This window comes from Monodelphis domestica, chromosome 4 (genome assembly GCF_027887165.1).
Source record: "Monodelphis domestica isolate mMonDom1 chromosome 4, mMonDom1.pri, whole genome shotgun sequence".
NCBI lineage: Eukaryota > Metazoa > Chordata > Mammalia > Didelphimorphia > Didelphidae > Monodelphis > Monodelphis domestica.
The window spans coordinates 304237772-304251958 of NC_077230.1; the positions used below are offsets into that span (position 1 = coordinate 304237772).

General features: G+C 33.8%; 1 protein-coding gene across 5 annotated transcripts in view; it reads left to right on the plus strand.

Moving 5' to 3' along the window:
- The first annotated feature begins 8614 nt into the window (after nucleotides 1-8614).
- The window catches only part of RXFP2 (relaxin family peptide receptor 2), an 85235-nt gene continuing 79662 nt past the window's right edge, over nucleotides 8615-14187 (plus strand). For 2 of the 5 annotated variants that reach the window (XM_007495281.3, XM_007495285.3), the window contains exon 1: nucleotides 8990-10190. In XM_007495281.3, the coding sequence (XP_007495343.2) occupies nucleotides 10148-10190 (43 nt within the window). In that variant the 5' untranslated portion in view covers nucleotides 8990-10147. Of the gene's footprint in view, nucleotides 8944-8987; nucleotides 10191-14187 lie in introns of those variants that run through there. The other 3 variants (XM_056825135.1, XM_056825136.1, XM_007495284.3) reach the window with 3 other exon arrangements.

The following is a 14187-nucleotide window of genomic DNA, read 5'->3' on the forward strand; positions in this document are numbered from 1 at the left end:
GCTGTAAACAATTTGCATCCCCAAAGCAGTGTATAGAATTGCAGTGCTTTGACTACAAATTTAATTTTAAGAAAAGCATGTGTAGCTTTTGTGTTATTTAACAGTACAAGTAGCTTTATACATAATAGTACATACATTTTGTGCAGTATGAGTTATTAAATTTTTAAAGATATCTCTGCATTTCTAGCCTTTGGTGTCATCTCTTAGCTTTTGTGTTCTTTTTTGCAAACTTTAATATTTCACTTATTTTAACCTTAAAAATGAAATTGTATGTATTTGTGGTTTTAAATGATAAAATATGTTGATATTATACAATACTATGCATATATTTTATGCATTTCTGAGTTTCTAAACCTTTTCAGTGTTATCTGCTGGACTTTGCATTTCAACTGAAGCTTCCACAAAATTCCCCCAAAATTCCCATTTCACTTCTTATGCTGACCCACAACAAATTGAAAGTGCAATGGGAAACGTCACAATGTGGAAGGAAGCCTGTAATAAATTAAAAAGTGATTTATAATAAATGACTAAAAGTTAAGGCAGAAACTATGCTGATCCACTAAACTCATGCTATTCCACCCTCCTAAAGATCCATGGTATGCATCATGGCTGAGAGAAAATTCTTCATTTCCTATTACTTTTTTTTCTTTCTCAATTACATGTAAATTTTTTTAATATTTTGTTTTTATTCATTTTGAGTTCCAAATTCCTTCCAACCCTTCCTCCAACCCCTTTTCCCGCCTTGAGGAAGGAAATAATTGTATATAGATTATACATATACGGTCATGAAAAACATATTTACATATTAGCCAAGTTGTAGATGAAAACAAACAAAAACGGAAAAGAAAGTAAAAATAAAACATGCTTTAATTCTTCATTCAGAATCCATCAGTTTTTTCTCTGGAGTTGAATAACATTCTATATCATAAGTCCTTCCATATTATCTTGGATCATTGTATTGCTGAGGATGATTGTCATCCACAATTGAACATCATATACAATTTCTCTTACTGTGTCTTTCCTTATAGTACAATAGTATCCTGTTACAATCATGTACCATAACTTGTTCAATCATTCCCCAATTGTTAGGCATCCTCTCAATTTCCAATTCTTTGCCACCACAAAAAGAGTTGCTATGAATATTTTTGCACATGAATGGTGTGTTCAGGGAGGATTAACACATTGGCATGAAGGCTTCTTGAACCCTTTTCAGGGTGATTATCCCTCTTTTGCGTGCACCTTTCACCCAACTCTCACCTGTAGTTCCAAGAAGCTATATTATGTGCAAGTGTCACATCCTGGTAAAACTCTTAGCAGATGGGTTAAACCATGTTGAAAGTAATCAATAGGACTCAAATTCATCAGTGAATTAAGGGAATGTCTACCCCAAGCATGTGAAGACTTCTGGCAGAATGGGCAGATGAGAACAATTTCTTCTAGCAACTATCAAGGCAGCTGAGGCAGCACTGTGAAGTTCTTAGAGATCTTAGACATCAAGGAAGTCAAGGTCAATCCAAGCCAACACTGGTCATTCTGTTTTTCATCTTGCCATTGAACTTGAATGACTCTGAAAGAGACCTGACCTAATTAAATCCAATTCTTGAGCAAGTCAAGGCATCACCTTATATTTTCATTGTTCCTCTTTGAAAACAAAGGACACTTAACTGAATTAAATTTAAAAGGTTTTGCATAAACAAAACCAGTGGAACCAAGGTTAGAAGGAAAGTAATAAACTAGGGGAAATTTTTTAGTAAGTATCTCTAACGAAGACCCCATTTCTCAAAAATATAGAGAACTGAGTTAAGAAGACAACTCATTCCCCAACTGATAGTCAAAAGATATGAAGAGGTAGTTCTTGGATAATAAATTTAAAACTATCTTTAGTCATATGAAACAAGGCTCCAAATCACTGTTAATTAGAGAAATACAAATTAAAACAACTCTGACATTCTACTTCACACATATCAGATTGGCTCACATGGCAAAAAAGAAAAATGACTAATCTGGAGAAGATGTGAGAAAAATAGGACACTAATACACTGTTGGTGAAACTAATCTGATACAACCATTGTAGAGAGCAACTTGGAACCATGCCCCAAAAGTCATAATATCCTTTGAGCCAGCATTACCACTAATAGGTCTCTATTCCAAAGAGATCAAAGATGGGGGTAAGAACCTACTTGTACACAAATGTTTATAGCATCTCTTTTTGTATTGGCAAAGAACTATAAACTGAAGGAATTTCTAACAATTGGGTAATGGCTGAACAAATCATGTTATATGATCATACTAGAATACCATTGTGTTGTAAGAAATTACAAATAGGTTGATCATGAAAAAGTCCTGTAAAAACATATGAAGTGATAGAAAGGGAAGTGAGTAGAACCAGAATACAATGATTGGGATAGGGAAGGTAAATATATTCTGTTAAAAGGGAGTATAGACAATGAGGAAATATCACTAATCAGCATGTACGCACCAAATGGTATAGCACCCAAATTTCTAATGGAGAAACTAGGAGAATTGAAGGAGGAAATAGATAATAAAATTATACTAGTGGGAGACTTGAACCAACCACTATCAAATTTGGATAAATCAAATCAAAAAATAAATAAGAAAGAGATAAAAGATGTGAATAAAATCTTGGAAAAATTAGAGTTAATAGACATATGGAGAAAAATAAATAGGGACAAAAAGGGATATACCTTCTTCTCAGCACCACATGGTACATTCACAAAGATTGATCATACACTAGGTCACAGAAACATGGCATACAAATGCAAAAAAGCAGAAATAATAAATGCAACCTTTTCAGATCATAAGGCAATAAAAATAATGATCAGTAAGGGTACATGAAAAGCCAAATTAAAAATTAATTGGAAATTAAATAATATGATACTCCTAAATTGGTTAGTTAGAGAACAAATCATAGAAACAATTGATAATTTCATTGAGGAAAATGACAATGGTGAGACATCCTTTCAAACCTTATGGGATGCAGCCAAAGTGGTAATCAGAGGTAAATTCATATCCCTGAATGCATATATTAACAAATTAGGGAAGGCAGAGATCAATGAATTGGAAATACAAATCAAAAAACTTGAAATCAAACAAATTTAAAAACCCCCAGAAGAAAACCATACTAGAGATCCTAAAAATTAAGGGAAAAATTAATAAAATCAAAAATGATAGAACTATTGAACTAATAAACAAGACTAGAAGCTGGTACTTTGAAAAAACAAACAAAATAGACAAAATACTGGTCAATCTAATTAAAAAAAGGAAAGAAGAAAAGCAAATTAAAAGCATCAAAGATGAAAAGGGGGACATCACTTCCAATGAAGATGAAATTAAGGCAATCATTAAAAACTACTTTGCCCAACTATATGGCAATAAATATACCAATCTAGGTGGTATGGATGAATATTTACAAAAATATAAATTGCCTAGACTAACAGAAGAAGAAATAGAATTCTTAAATAATCTCAGATCAGAAAAAGAAATCCAACAGGCCATCAAAGAACTCCCTAAGAAAAAATCCCCTGGGCCTGATGAATTCACAAGTGAATTCTATCAAACATTCAAAGAACAGCTAATCCCAATACTATACGAACTATTTGACATAATAAGCAAAGAGGGAGTTCTACCAAATTCCTTTTATGACACAAACATGGTACTGATTCCAAAGCCAGGCAGGTCAAAAATGGAGAAAGAAAACTATAGGCCAATCTCCCTAATGAATATAGATGCAAAAATCTTAAATAAAATACTAGCAAAAAGACTCCAGCAAGTGATCAGAAGGGTCATTCACTATGACCAAGTAGGATTTATACCAGGAATGCAGGGTTGGTTCAATATTAGGAAAACCATCCACATAATTGATCATATCAACAAGCAAATAGACAAAAATCACATAATTATCTCAATAGATGCAGAAAAAGCCTTTGATAAAATACAACACCCATTCCTATTAAAAACACTAGAAAGCATAGGAATAGAAGGGTCATTCCTAAAAATAAACAGTATATATCTAAAACCATCAGCTAACATCATCTGCAATGGGGATAAACTAGATGCATTCCCAATAAGATCAGGAGTGAAACAAGGATGCCCCTTATCACCTCTATTATTTAACATTGTACTAGAAACACAACAGTAGAAATTAGAGAAGAAAAAGAAATTGAAGGCATTATAATAGGCAAGGAGGAGACCAAGTTATCACTCTTTGCAGATGATATGATGGTCTACTTAAAGCTTCCTAGAGAATCAACCAAAAAGCTAGTCAAAATAATCAACAACTTTAGTAAAGTTGCAGGTTACAAAATAAACCCTGTACGTCATCAGCATTTCTATATATTTCCAACACAGCTCAGCAGCAAGATTTAGAAAGAGAAATCCCATTCAAAATCACCTTAGACAAAATAAAATACTTAGGAATCTATCTCCCGAGACAAACACAGGAACTATATGAACACAACTACAAAACACTCTCCACACAACTAAAAGTAGACTTGAGCAATTGGAAAAACATTAACTGCTCATAGGTAGGACAAGCCAATATAATAAAAATGACCATCCTACCCAAACTTATTTATGTGTTTAGTGCTATACCCATTGAACTTCCAAAAAAAATTCTTACTGACTTAGAAAAAAACCATAACAATGTTCATTTGGAAGAACAAAGAATCTAGGATATCCAGGGAAATAATGAAAAAAAAATACAAAGGAAGGTGGCCTTACAGTCCCAGATCTCAAACTATATTCTAAAGCAGTGGTCATCAAAACAATATGGTACTGGCTAAGAGACAGAAAGGAGGATCAGTAGAATAGGCTTGGGGTAAGTGACCTCAGCAAGACAGTATATGACAAACCCAAAGACCCCAGCTTCTGGGGAAAAAAACCCACTATTTGACAAAAACTGCTAGAAAAACTGGAAGACAGTGAGGGAAAGATTAGGTTTGGATCAACACCTCACACCCTACACCAAGATAAACTCAGAATGGGTGAAGGACTTGAACATAAAGAATGAAACTATAAATAAATTAGGTGAAAATAGAATAGTATACATGTCAGACCTTTGGGAAGGGAAAGACGTTAAAACCGAGCAAGACATAGAAAGAGTCACAAAATGTAAAATAAACAATTTTGATTACATCAACTTAAAAAGCTTCTGTACAAACAAAACCAATGTAAGCAAAATGAGAAGGGAAGCAACAAATTGGGAAACAATCTTCATACAAAAACCTCTGACAAAGGTCTAATTACTCAAATTTATAAAGAGCTAAATCAATTGTACAAAAAATCAAGCCATTCTCCAATTGATAAATGGGTAAGGGACATGAACAGGCAGTTTTCAGCCAAAGAAGTCAAAACTATTAATAAGCACATGAAAAAGTGTTCTACGTCTCTTATAATCAGAGAGATGCAAATCGAAACAACTCTGAAGTACCACATCACACCTAGCAGATTGGCTAACATGACAGCAAAGGAAAGTAATGGATGCTGGAGGGGATGTGGCAAAGTGGGGACATTAATTCATTGCTGGTTGAGTTGTGAATTGATCCAACCATTCTGGAGGGCAATTTGGAACTATGCCCAAAGGGCGATAAAAGACTGTCTGCCCTTTGATCTAGCCATAGCACTGCTGGGCTTGTAATCCAAAGAGATAATAAGGAAAAAGACATGTACAAGAATATTCATGCTCTTTGTGGTGGCCAAAAATTGGAAAATGAGGGGATGCCCTTCAATTGGGGAGTGGCTGAACAAATTGTGGTATATGTTGGAATATATGGAATACTATTGTGCTAGAAGGAATAATAAAGTGGAGGAATTCCATGGAGACTGGAACAACCTCCAGGAAGTGATGCAGAGTGAAAGGAGCAGAACCAGGAAAACATTTTACACAGAGACTGAAACACTGTGGTATAATCGAACGTAATGGACTTCTCCATTAGTGTCAATACAATGTCCCTGAACATTCTGCAGTGATCTAGGAGAAAAAACACTATCCACAAGCAAAGGACAAATTGTGGGAATAAAAATACTGAAGAAAAGCAACTGTTTGACTAGTGGGGTTAAGGGGACATGATTGAGGAAAGACTCTAAATGAACACCCTAATACAAATACCAACAACATGGAAATGCGTTCGAATCAAGGACAGATGTGATATCCAGTGGAATCGTGCGTGGCTATGGAAGGGACCCTGGGAGGGGGGAGGAAAAGAAAATGATCTTCGTTTCTGAGGAATAATGTTTGAAAATGACCAAATAAAATAATGTTCAAATTGAAAAAAAATAATAATATACAATGATTACTTAATCAACATCAACAATACAAAGATCCAAGACAACACCAAGAGACTCATGACCAAAAAAAAAAATCTATCTATCTCCAAAGAAGGATCTTATAGAGTCTAAATGCAAATTGACACATGCCGTTTTTCACTTTATCTCCTTGATGAGTTTTTTTCTTGTATAAGTGATACCTGCCTTCTTTTACAACATGAACAAAGAAAAATGTATTGCATAATAGCACAGGTACAATCTAGATCTTATTACCCGCTGTTTTGAGGAGGGAGAGGAAACGGAGAGAGAGAGAGAACATGGATCACAAAATATCAGAAAACAATTATTAAAAATTGTATCAATATATAAAAATTTTAAAAATTAAAAAACAAAATGGACAAGCAATAACAACATATAGGTACATTTCCTTTTTCTTTGATCTTGTTGCAATACAAACCTAGTAGTGGTGTATATATAGTTTCATAGCCCTTTGGGCATAGTTCCAAATTGTTCTCCAAAATGGTTGGATCAGTTCACAACTCTGACAGTGGATTAGTGTCCCAATTTGACCACATTCTCTCCAAAATTTGTCATTTTCTTTTCTGTCACATTAAACAATCTGATAGGTATGAGGCAGTAACTCAGAATAGTTTTACTTTGCATTTTTTCATGTTACTAATTTTGATTTCTTTTTCTAAAAACTGCCTTTATGTTTCCTTTGGTCATTTATCAATTTAGAAATGACTAAAACTTTATACATTTTACTTAGTTCTCTATATTGAGAAACTTGCTATGAAAAAATTTCCCCATTTCATGCTTTCCTTCTAATCTTGACCATTTTATGTTTGCTTGTGCAAAAACTTTTAAATTTTAAGTCATCAAAATTATCCATTTTATATCACATGCTATTTCTTTATCTCATATTTGGTCAAAAGTTCTTCCATTTGCCATAGATGTGATAGGTAAGCTATTCCATGATGACCTAATTTGCTTATGATATTATACTTTATAGCTAAATCATGTACCCATTTTTACCTTATCTAAGTATAAAGTATGAGACTTTGGTCCATATGTAGTTTCCCTTGCTATTCCTATAAGGAAAAAGTAAATTGTGTGTGTGTGTGTGTGTGTGTGTGTGTGTGTGTGTGTGTGTGTCTTTCTCCTGTCTCTCTCTGTCTTGCTGTCATCTGTCTCTAGATCTCTCCTTACTTTCCTTCCTTCTTTTTTATCCCCCTCTTTTCCCTCCCTTGCCCTTTCTTCCCCTCCCTGCCTCCCCTCTTTTTCTCTACCTCTCTTCTCTCTCTCTCCTCCTTTCTCTCTCTCTCCCTCCTTCCCTTCTACTTTCTTTTTTCTCTTTCTCCCTACCTCCCTCCCTTCAACTCTTTTTTGTTCTGTCTCCATCTCTCCTCTTTCTTGCTCTCTTTCTTTTCTAATATATACACAAAAACATTCTTGTGCACACACAGTACTTCCCTCTGCAATGCTATTTCTTCTATTTAACAAAAAGAACACCTTGATTACAAAATGTTCAATAATTATATGATGCTGAAAGAAATAGAAATGGTAAAATCTGCTATGATTTTTCTATATAGCAATGTGTATGAATGTCTAATTCCTATTAGTGTTCAAAAAAAGCCTAAACTAAGATCTTTAAAACCTTTACATTTCTCTTTCCAAAAGACATTTTTATAGGAAATTCATTTAAGCCCATTTAATTAGTAAATGAATGAGATATCTATTTGTGTTTAAAAGTAAATGCACAAATATTTCAATGCCAGAAAATAAAACCCATTCTTTGGATAAAATAATAATTTGTTTCCTTTAATAACTAGATCACAAAAATGTGAAGAAAACTCAAAGACCTGAAGGTGGAGAATACGGGACCAACCTATGAAACAAAAATAATTCTTGTCTAAAATAATGCTAAAATTACTAAAGGTAAAAAATTTGAAAATGTATACAAAGAGCCTGAATTAGTTGACTTTTAAATTTTTTCTTTATTCCTTCCTTCCTTGTTTTTGGTTAGAAAACCAGATTCAAGTACATTTAGATGCATCTGGAAGGCATCTTGGGGGGTTTAGTTCATTTTCTAAAGGGAGGAAAAAACCTAGTTACATTATATCATAAATAAAATCTCTGCTGTTTCAAATTCTCTTTGGGCCCTAATAATAATGACAGCAAAACTAGAAGAAAGAACAATGAAAACCCAATCCTCTTGTGTGATGGTAGCCAATCCATCACAGAATTATTTTCTACATAACATTGTTGTGACTTGGTCAATAACACCATACAGGGGAGGAAAATATGAAGAACTTGATTAGTATCTCTCAGTAACCAAATCCTCTAACCAAACCAAGGCCATATGCTACATAGAAGTTTCTGAGACTAGAATGAAAAAATGTTACTATTCGACCTGAAAGTTCAGCAAAGTCCTCTTCCAAGAAAATCTTGCTGAGTGTTCTCTGATCAGTCTTTTAATTGGTGAAAGGAGCCTGAAAGATCACATCATCTACTCTTCTTTTACAGATTAGAAAACTGAGGTAAGAAGTGAAGGGACTACCACGATCTACAAAAATTTAAACTCAGATTTCTTTGGCAAGTCATCATTTAAAAGGATTTGGCTGCTGAATTCCTTCTGAAAAAAAAATCATGGGAAAGGTAAATACCCCCTGCCTGATTTATCTATAATACAGTGTCGGATTTCCAAAAATCAGTTTCCTTAAAGATGTGTGTGTGTTTCTGTTTGTGTGTGTGCATGCATCAATGTTAAGTCTGAATGCAAAATTAAGGATAAATGAACATTAAGGTCAGATGTTTTTTACAAAAACATAGCTCTCTGTGACATGATGATTTTAAAAATACTTTGTCATGTGAAGAAAGTAAGAGAAGATGGCTTTTGAAGAATGCCAGTGCTAACGTAGAAACAGAAGGTCCTTTTCTATATTTCTACTTTTATTGAAAGCAGCATTCAGGTTTGGGCTGCTCCTGAGTTGGAAAACTTGTGTATAGTTCATATTATTTAGGTTTGGCTGATTGGAGCAGGGGAGCAAGAATGAAGTAATCCATTTTTCAAAGCCAGAAATGGTGCAGCAGACACCAAATACCTACCAACAGGCAATGAATGACCCCAGACACGGGACCAGGGACTGTACATTTCTGTCCTCTAAGAGCTCTGTGCTCCCTCAAAAAACATTTCAAATACATCTGACCAAGTCTGGCCCAGCCACTTTTTTAACTTTAATTGCTCCTTTCTCACTTGCTCATTATTTGAGAGGTAGGATGTGGACTAAAGAGTTATTTCAATCCTGGCTCCAGGCTCTCAACTAACAAACATTTGGTGTTTAAGAACTTCAATACCCAATCTTACCTTAGACCTGAAAATTTCAAGTAGAGGAAATAATAGTATATGTTGTGGAAACTGTAATCATGATAACAATTGGGGGAAAGTTAGTTCTTTTTAGCACCACTATTACTACTACTGATAATAATAGCCACCACAATAATGATGATGTTGGTGGTAATAGTGATGATAATGATGATAAAGAAGAAAAAGATTTCTTATCAGACAGTTCCAAAATCCTTTTGTTATTTCTCTGGATGTAGCCCTGCCAACAGACATCAAATAAGATCAGTGCCTTTTTAAATTATGATAGAGAGCTGCTAGGTGACAAAAGACCATCTCCCTTGGTGCCAGCGAATTTCTAACTATGAGCATGCTCAGAAACATGGGAGGCAGCCCTGGAGTTTACTACATCAGGGCTGCTTTCTGAGATATAAGGAGCGTAAGTATAATAACTCAACTGGTATACCCTATTGCTGTTAGTCAGTTACTATCCCTCTCTTCAGTTTACAATCTACTGCAATGTTATTTCTGCTCCGTTTGGTCATCTTGTTAGATGTCAAAGGTAAGACTTCTGTTTTCTTACTAATTTCAGTTTTTATGACTAGTATTCTAGGAGTTTGAATTTATGGAAGAAAATGACATTTCTATGGTTTCACAAATGTATATATGTGTGTGTTTACACATATGTGAGGGCTTCCAGAAAACTGTATTTAACAGACAATAAGTTTGCACTGTTTTTACCATTAGTTGTTATTTGTTTTGTCCTGGCTTTTTTTTCTCTAGATGCAACAGATTTTCCATCAAAAATTGTCATTGGAAGTGGTCAAAGTTGAAGATAATACATTTTTTACAGTAGCACAGAGTGAAGCAACTATTTTTAAAAGTCACATTTTATTCTTTTTAAAATGCGCTTTCTGAAGCATTGTCTGACAGTTTAATAACCTAAGACTTAGTGTGTTTCATAAAATTAGACCTTGTTCAATGACAAGCATATAAACCTTCTTTAATATTCATTTGGTGTTTTTTCATTGTTCAACAGCTTTCCGCAACAAAATCTACCAGCAAATCTTAAACTATATTTTTACTTATCAATAGTTATTTAAATATAAATTTAAATCTACAAGTTCAAATTTTTTGGATAATTTCATTCTTAATTTGTTGAAAAATTAATTTTATTTAAATAATTCAAACTATGTAACTTTTGAAACCATTAACATTTCATTATGAGGCAAAGAAAGAAACAAGTTCTTGGCATTTAACCGATTTAAAAAAAAAAGAAAAATGGAAAGAGACTTCTTTTTAAAATACTAAGGCTATTTTCTTATAAATAAATAACATCCATAAGAAGGCATAAAAGCTCACTTAGGAATGATAGTTAATTTCTCTTAATGTACAGATTAATATATAGATACTATACTTATTGGAACTCTTTAACAAATCAGCTGTTAGAGAGCAAAATTTAGGAATTTAGGAATAGTATAGGAAAAAAAGTATTTCTGTGAAATAAGTTTTGCACAAAATCACTGGATTAAAAAAATTTTTTGAAAGAAAAAAACTAATCTTCAAAATAAAATACTCCTAAAGAATTTTAGAAACTTTCAGAATCTAATTCCTTTATTTTAACCCATCTAAATTAGATTTTAGCATAATTCTGTTTTCCATTCAAAGGAAGGTTAGTTAAGCAGAGATAATGTATCAATTCATCTATGGAATTATATAAAAAGATATTTGTAGGAAAGCAATCTATTCCTCCGACATAACCTCTCTTTTCAAAAAGTTTATGTTCTTCCCGCCATTCAATTTTAGTTGACTCCTGGAAATTAAGCAGTTTTTAAAAGTTTTTAAAAATCTGTTGTAAAAGCCTGCCCTCAGATTCACAGGCAACAGAAAATGTTAGAGCTGCATATATTTAATACATGTATAATACATACACACATATTTAACTATTTTTAACAGGATCACTGTAACATTGCCTTGGATTTGAAATTATAAATGTAATTGGTTTTTCTAAAATATAAAGGTAAACATCATACAAACCTCCAACCAAATTCACAGCCAAAAGAGAGGTCAAGAAGAAGGTAGGGTTGTAAACGAGGCTTGTCGTTCATTATTTTAAAATGTCAGAATTTGTTCAGATTATATTTGCACTCAAATAAATATGGGATTTTTAAAAAATTCCTTCTGACAAATTTTTATTTCTGAATTTTCATTTCAGTAGAGCAAAAATACTTCTTTAAAATTCTCATTACTTTTCAAATGAAGCATACTATTCAGAATATTAAATCATTTCCCCTCCAGATGATATAAAAATAGGAGACATTTAATTGACAGCTCTAATATATTTTTTTTTAGTTTTCATCTGAAAAATTAGTCCTGGACTTAGTAGAAAGGACTTTTAAATTTTTTCGTGGTAGGGCTTGTCTAGTCATCTTCAGAATCAAAGGCCTGGTCTATGCCTGCACAAACAGAGGTTAAAAAAGGTTTGAATGACTTATTTGTCTTGCAAAATACCTGTGAGTGCTCAAGGACCTCAATACTTTTGTGAATTAGCTGTTTGAAGTTTACAACAGTGATTGTCAAAGAAAACACTGTTTAAGTCAAATGGATCAGCACTTCTCTTGAAAGAATTGTTTAGTGATTGCAGGGAATTGCATTCCCAATTTTCCTTAATGAAATTCACAATTTACACAATTTCGAGTAAATATGGGGAAAGTAACCTCAACCAGAAACCCAAGTTCTGTAATAGTTGTTCAAAAATGCTCTAGAAAACTACAGCTAAGGCATTTGGAGAATAATGCTGTGTGGGGGTTATTGTTGCTGATTCGAGTAATTCATCAATCTTGGAAACCGTAGACTATAAGTAAATGCAGGGCCTGAGCCTATCTCAAAGGCAGTAGTAGTGTTTGACTGCCCCCTAATGGCCCACGCAGGACTCAGTTTTGACCATTTCTTCCAGAGATAATGTCAATATCACTGGTCGCTATGGCTGGGCTCAAGCTGTCCGCCCTACATTTTAATTTCACACAATTACTGCCATGCTGCTAAGAGCTGAGGAAAAGCAATTATGTTCTGAGCTAAGTGAATGGAAAGAAATAAACCAATGTTATTGATTGCTAAAAAGCCTTCCTTTGTGCCTCAGTGAGGGTGTGCACGCTGCTGCTAATTGTCAGGGGCTCCAATTCTAGGATGATATCTAGAATCTAACGGGTAAAATCACTGAGCAATTATGCTCTTCAGTCATATTGTCTGAAAATATTTCACATTGTTCCCAAAGGGTAAACATCATAGAAGTACACTGTTCATTTGGTAGATGACAATGAGTAAATCCCTCTAAATGCTAGCAATAGAGAGAGAAGCAGCAAGTTTGTAAGCAAATGCATCCCTAGGGCTATTGTTACTGTCAGCCTTGAAGTTTGCAGGTAAAATTGGGCTTTATTTCCTCTGAAATGTGTTAGAGTGCTTCATTGCTCCATTTGGGGAGGGGGCTCCCTATTAAAAGCAGATGACTTGAAAATGGTAGGAGGATTATTAGACAATTAATCAAGAACTGTAGCCTAACTTGTCAATATAGAAGGGGAAAAAAAGACGTTTCCGATTTCAAATATAGGGGAATGGTTAGGTCTGACTGTCCTGTAAATGTGTAACTAAGAAAGCTCATTGAGGAGAATTTCTGTCACTTGATCTGAAAATAGAAATAGAGCCTGGACCTATGATTTCACTAGCAGAGGAAACTCCCCTCCACTGATGGAGACCAACACACCTTCTATACAACCTAGAATTACAGAGAGATGCATAGAAAACAGAGTGAGTTTAATTGACTTATCCAGAGTCAAGCAAGTAGCATATGCCAGAAGTAGGATTTAGGCACAGGTCTCCTTTTCTCTTTGCCCTCTATGCTTCTCAATGCTTTGTACAACTGCATCTATCCAGAATCAATAAATGTATACAAAAAAGCCCAGGTGTAATGGTAATGATGATAGTGTTTATATTTCTATAGTACATTAATACTTACAAGGCAGGCAGAAAAGTAATTAGCCCATTTCAGTCTGTGATAAAGGTTAACATTAGTCAAACACTATAATAATAATAATAATAATAATAATAATAATATAGTTTTAGCCTTTATATAGCACCTACTATGTGCCAAGCACTCTATTAACCACTTTATGAATATTGTCTAATTTGATCCTTATAACACCCTGAGGGATAGGTGCTATTATTGTCCTTATTTTATAGTTAAGGAAACTGAGGCAAATAGAGGTTAAATGACTTTGCCCAAAGTTATACTCTTGATTTTTAGAAATAATTATAGATACTATAAATAACATAATATTCACATAACCTTACATTTTTAGTATATTGTAAGCACAAAAAAATACTTTTAATGCTAGCTGAAACCTACAAAACAGTTGTGTTCCACCCAGTTTATGGTTTATCTAATCCCTATCTTTTCATTGCTCTTTTATCTTCTTATGCTCACTTTCCCCAGTTAGTCTTCCAGTTTAAGCTTCCTTTATCCATAATAGTTGCCTAATATTCACTTAGCCATTTACCTCTTA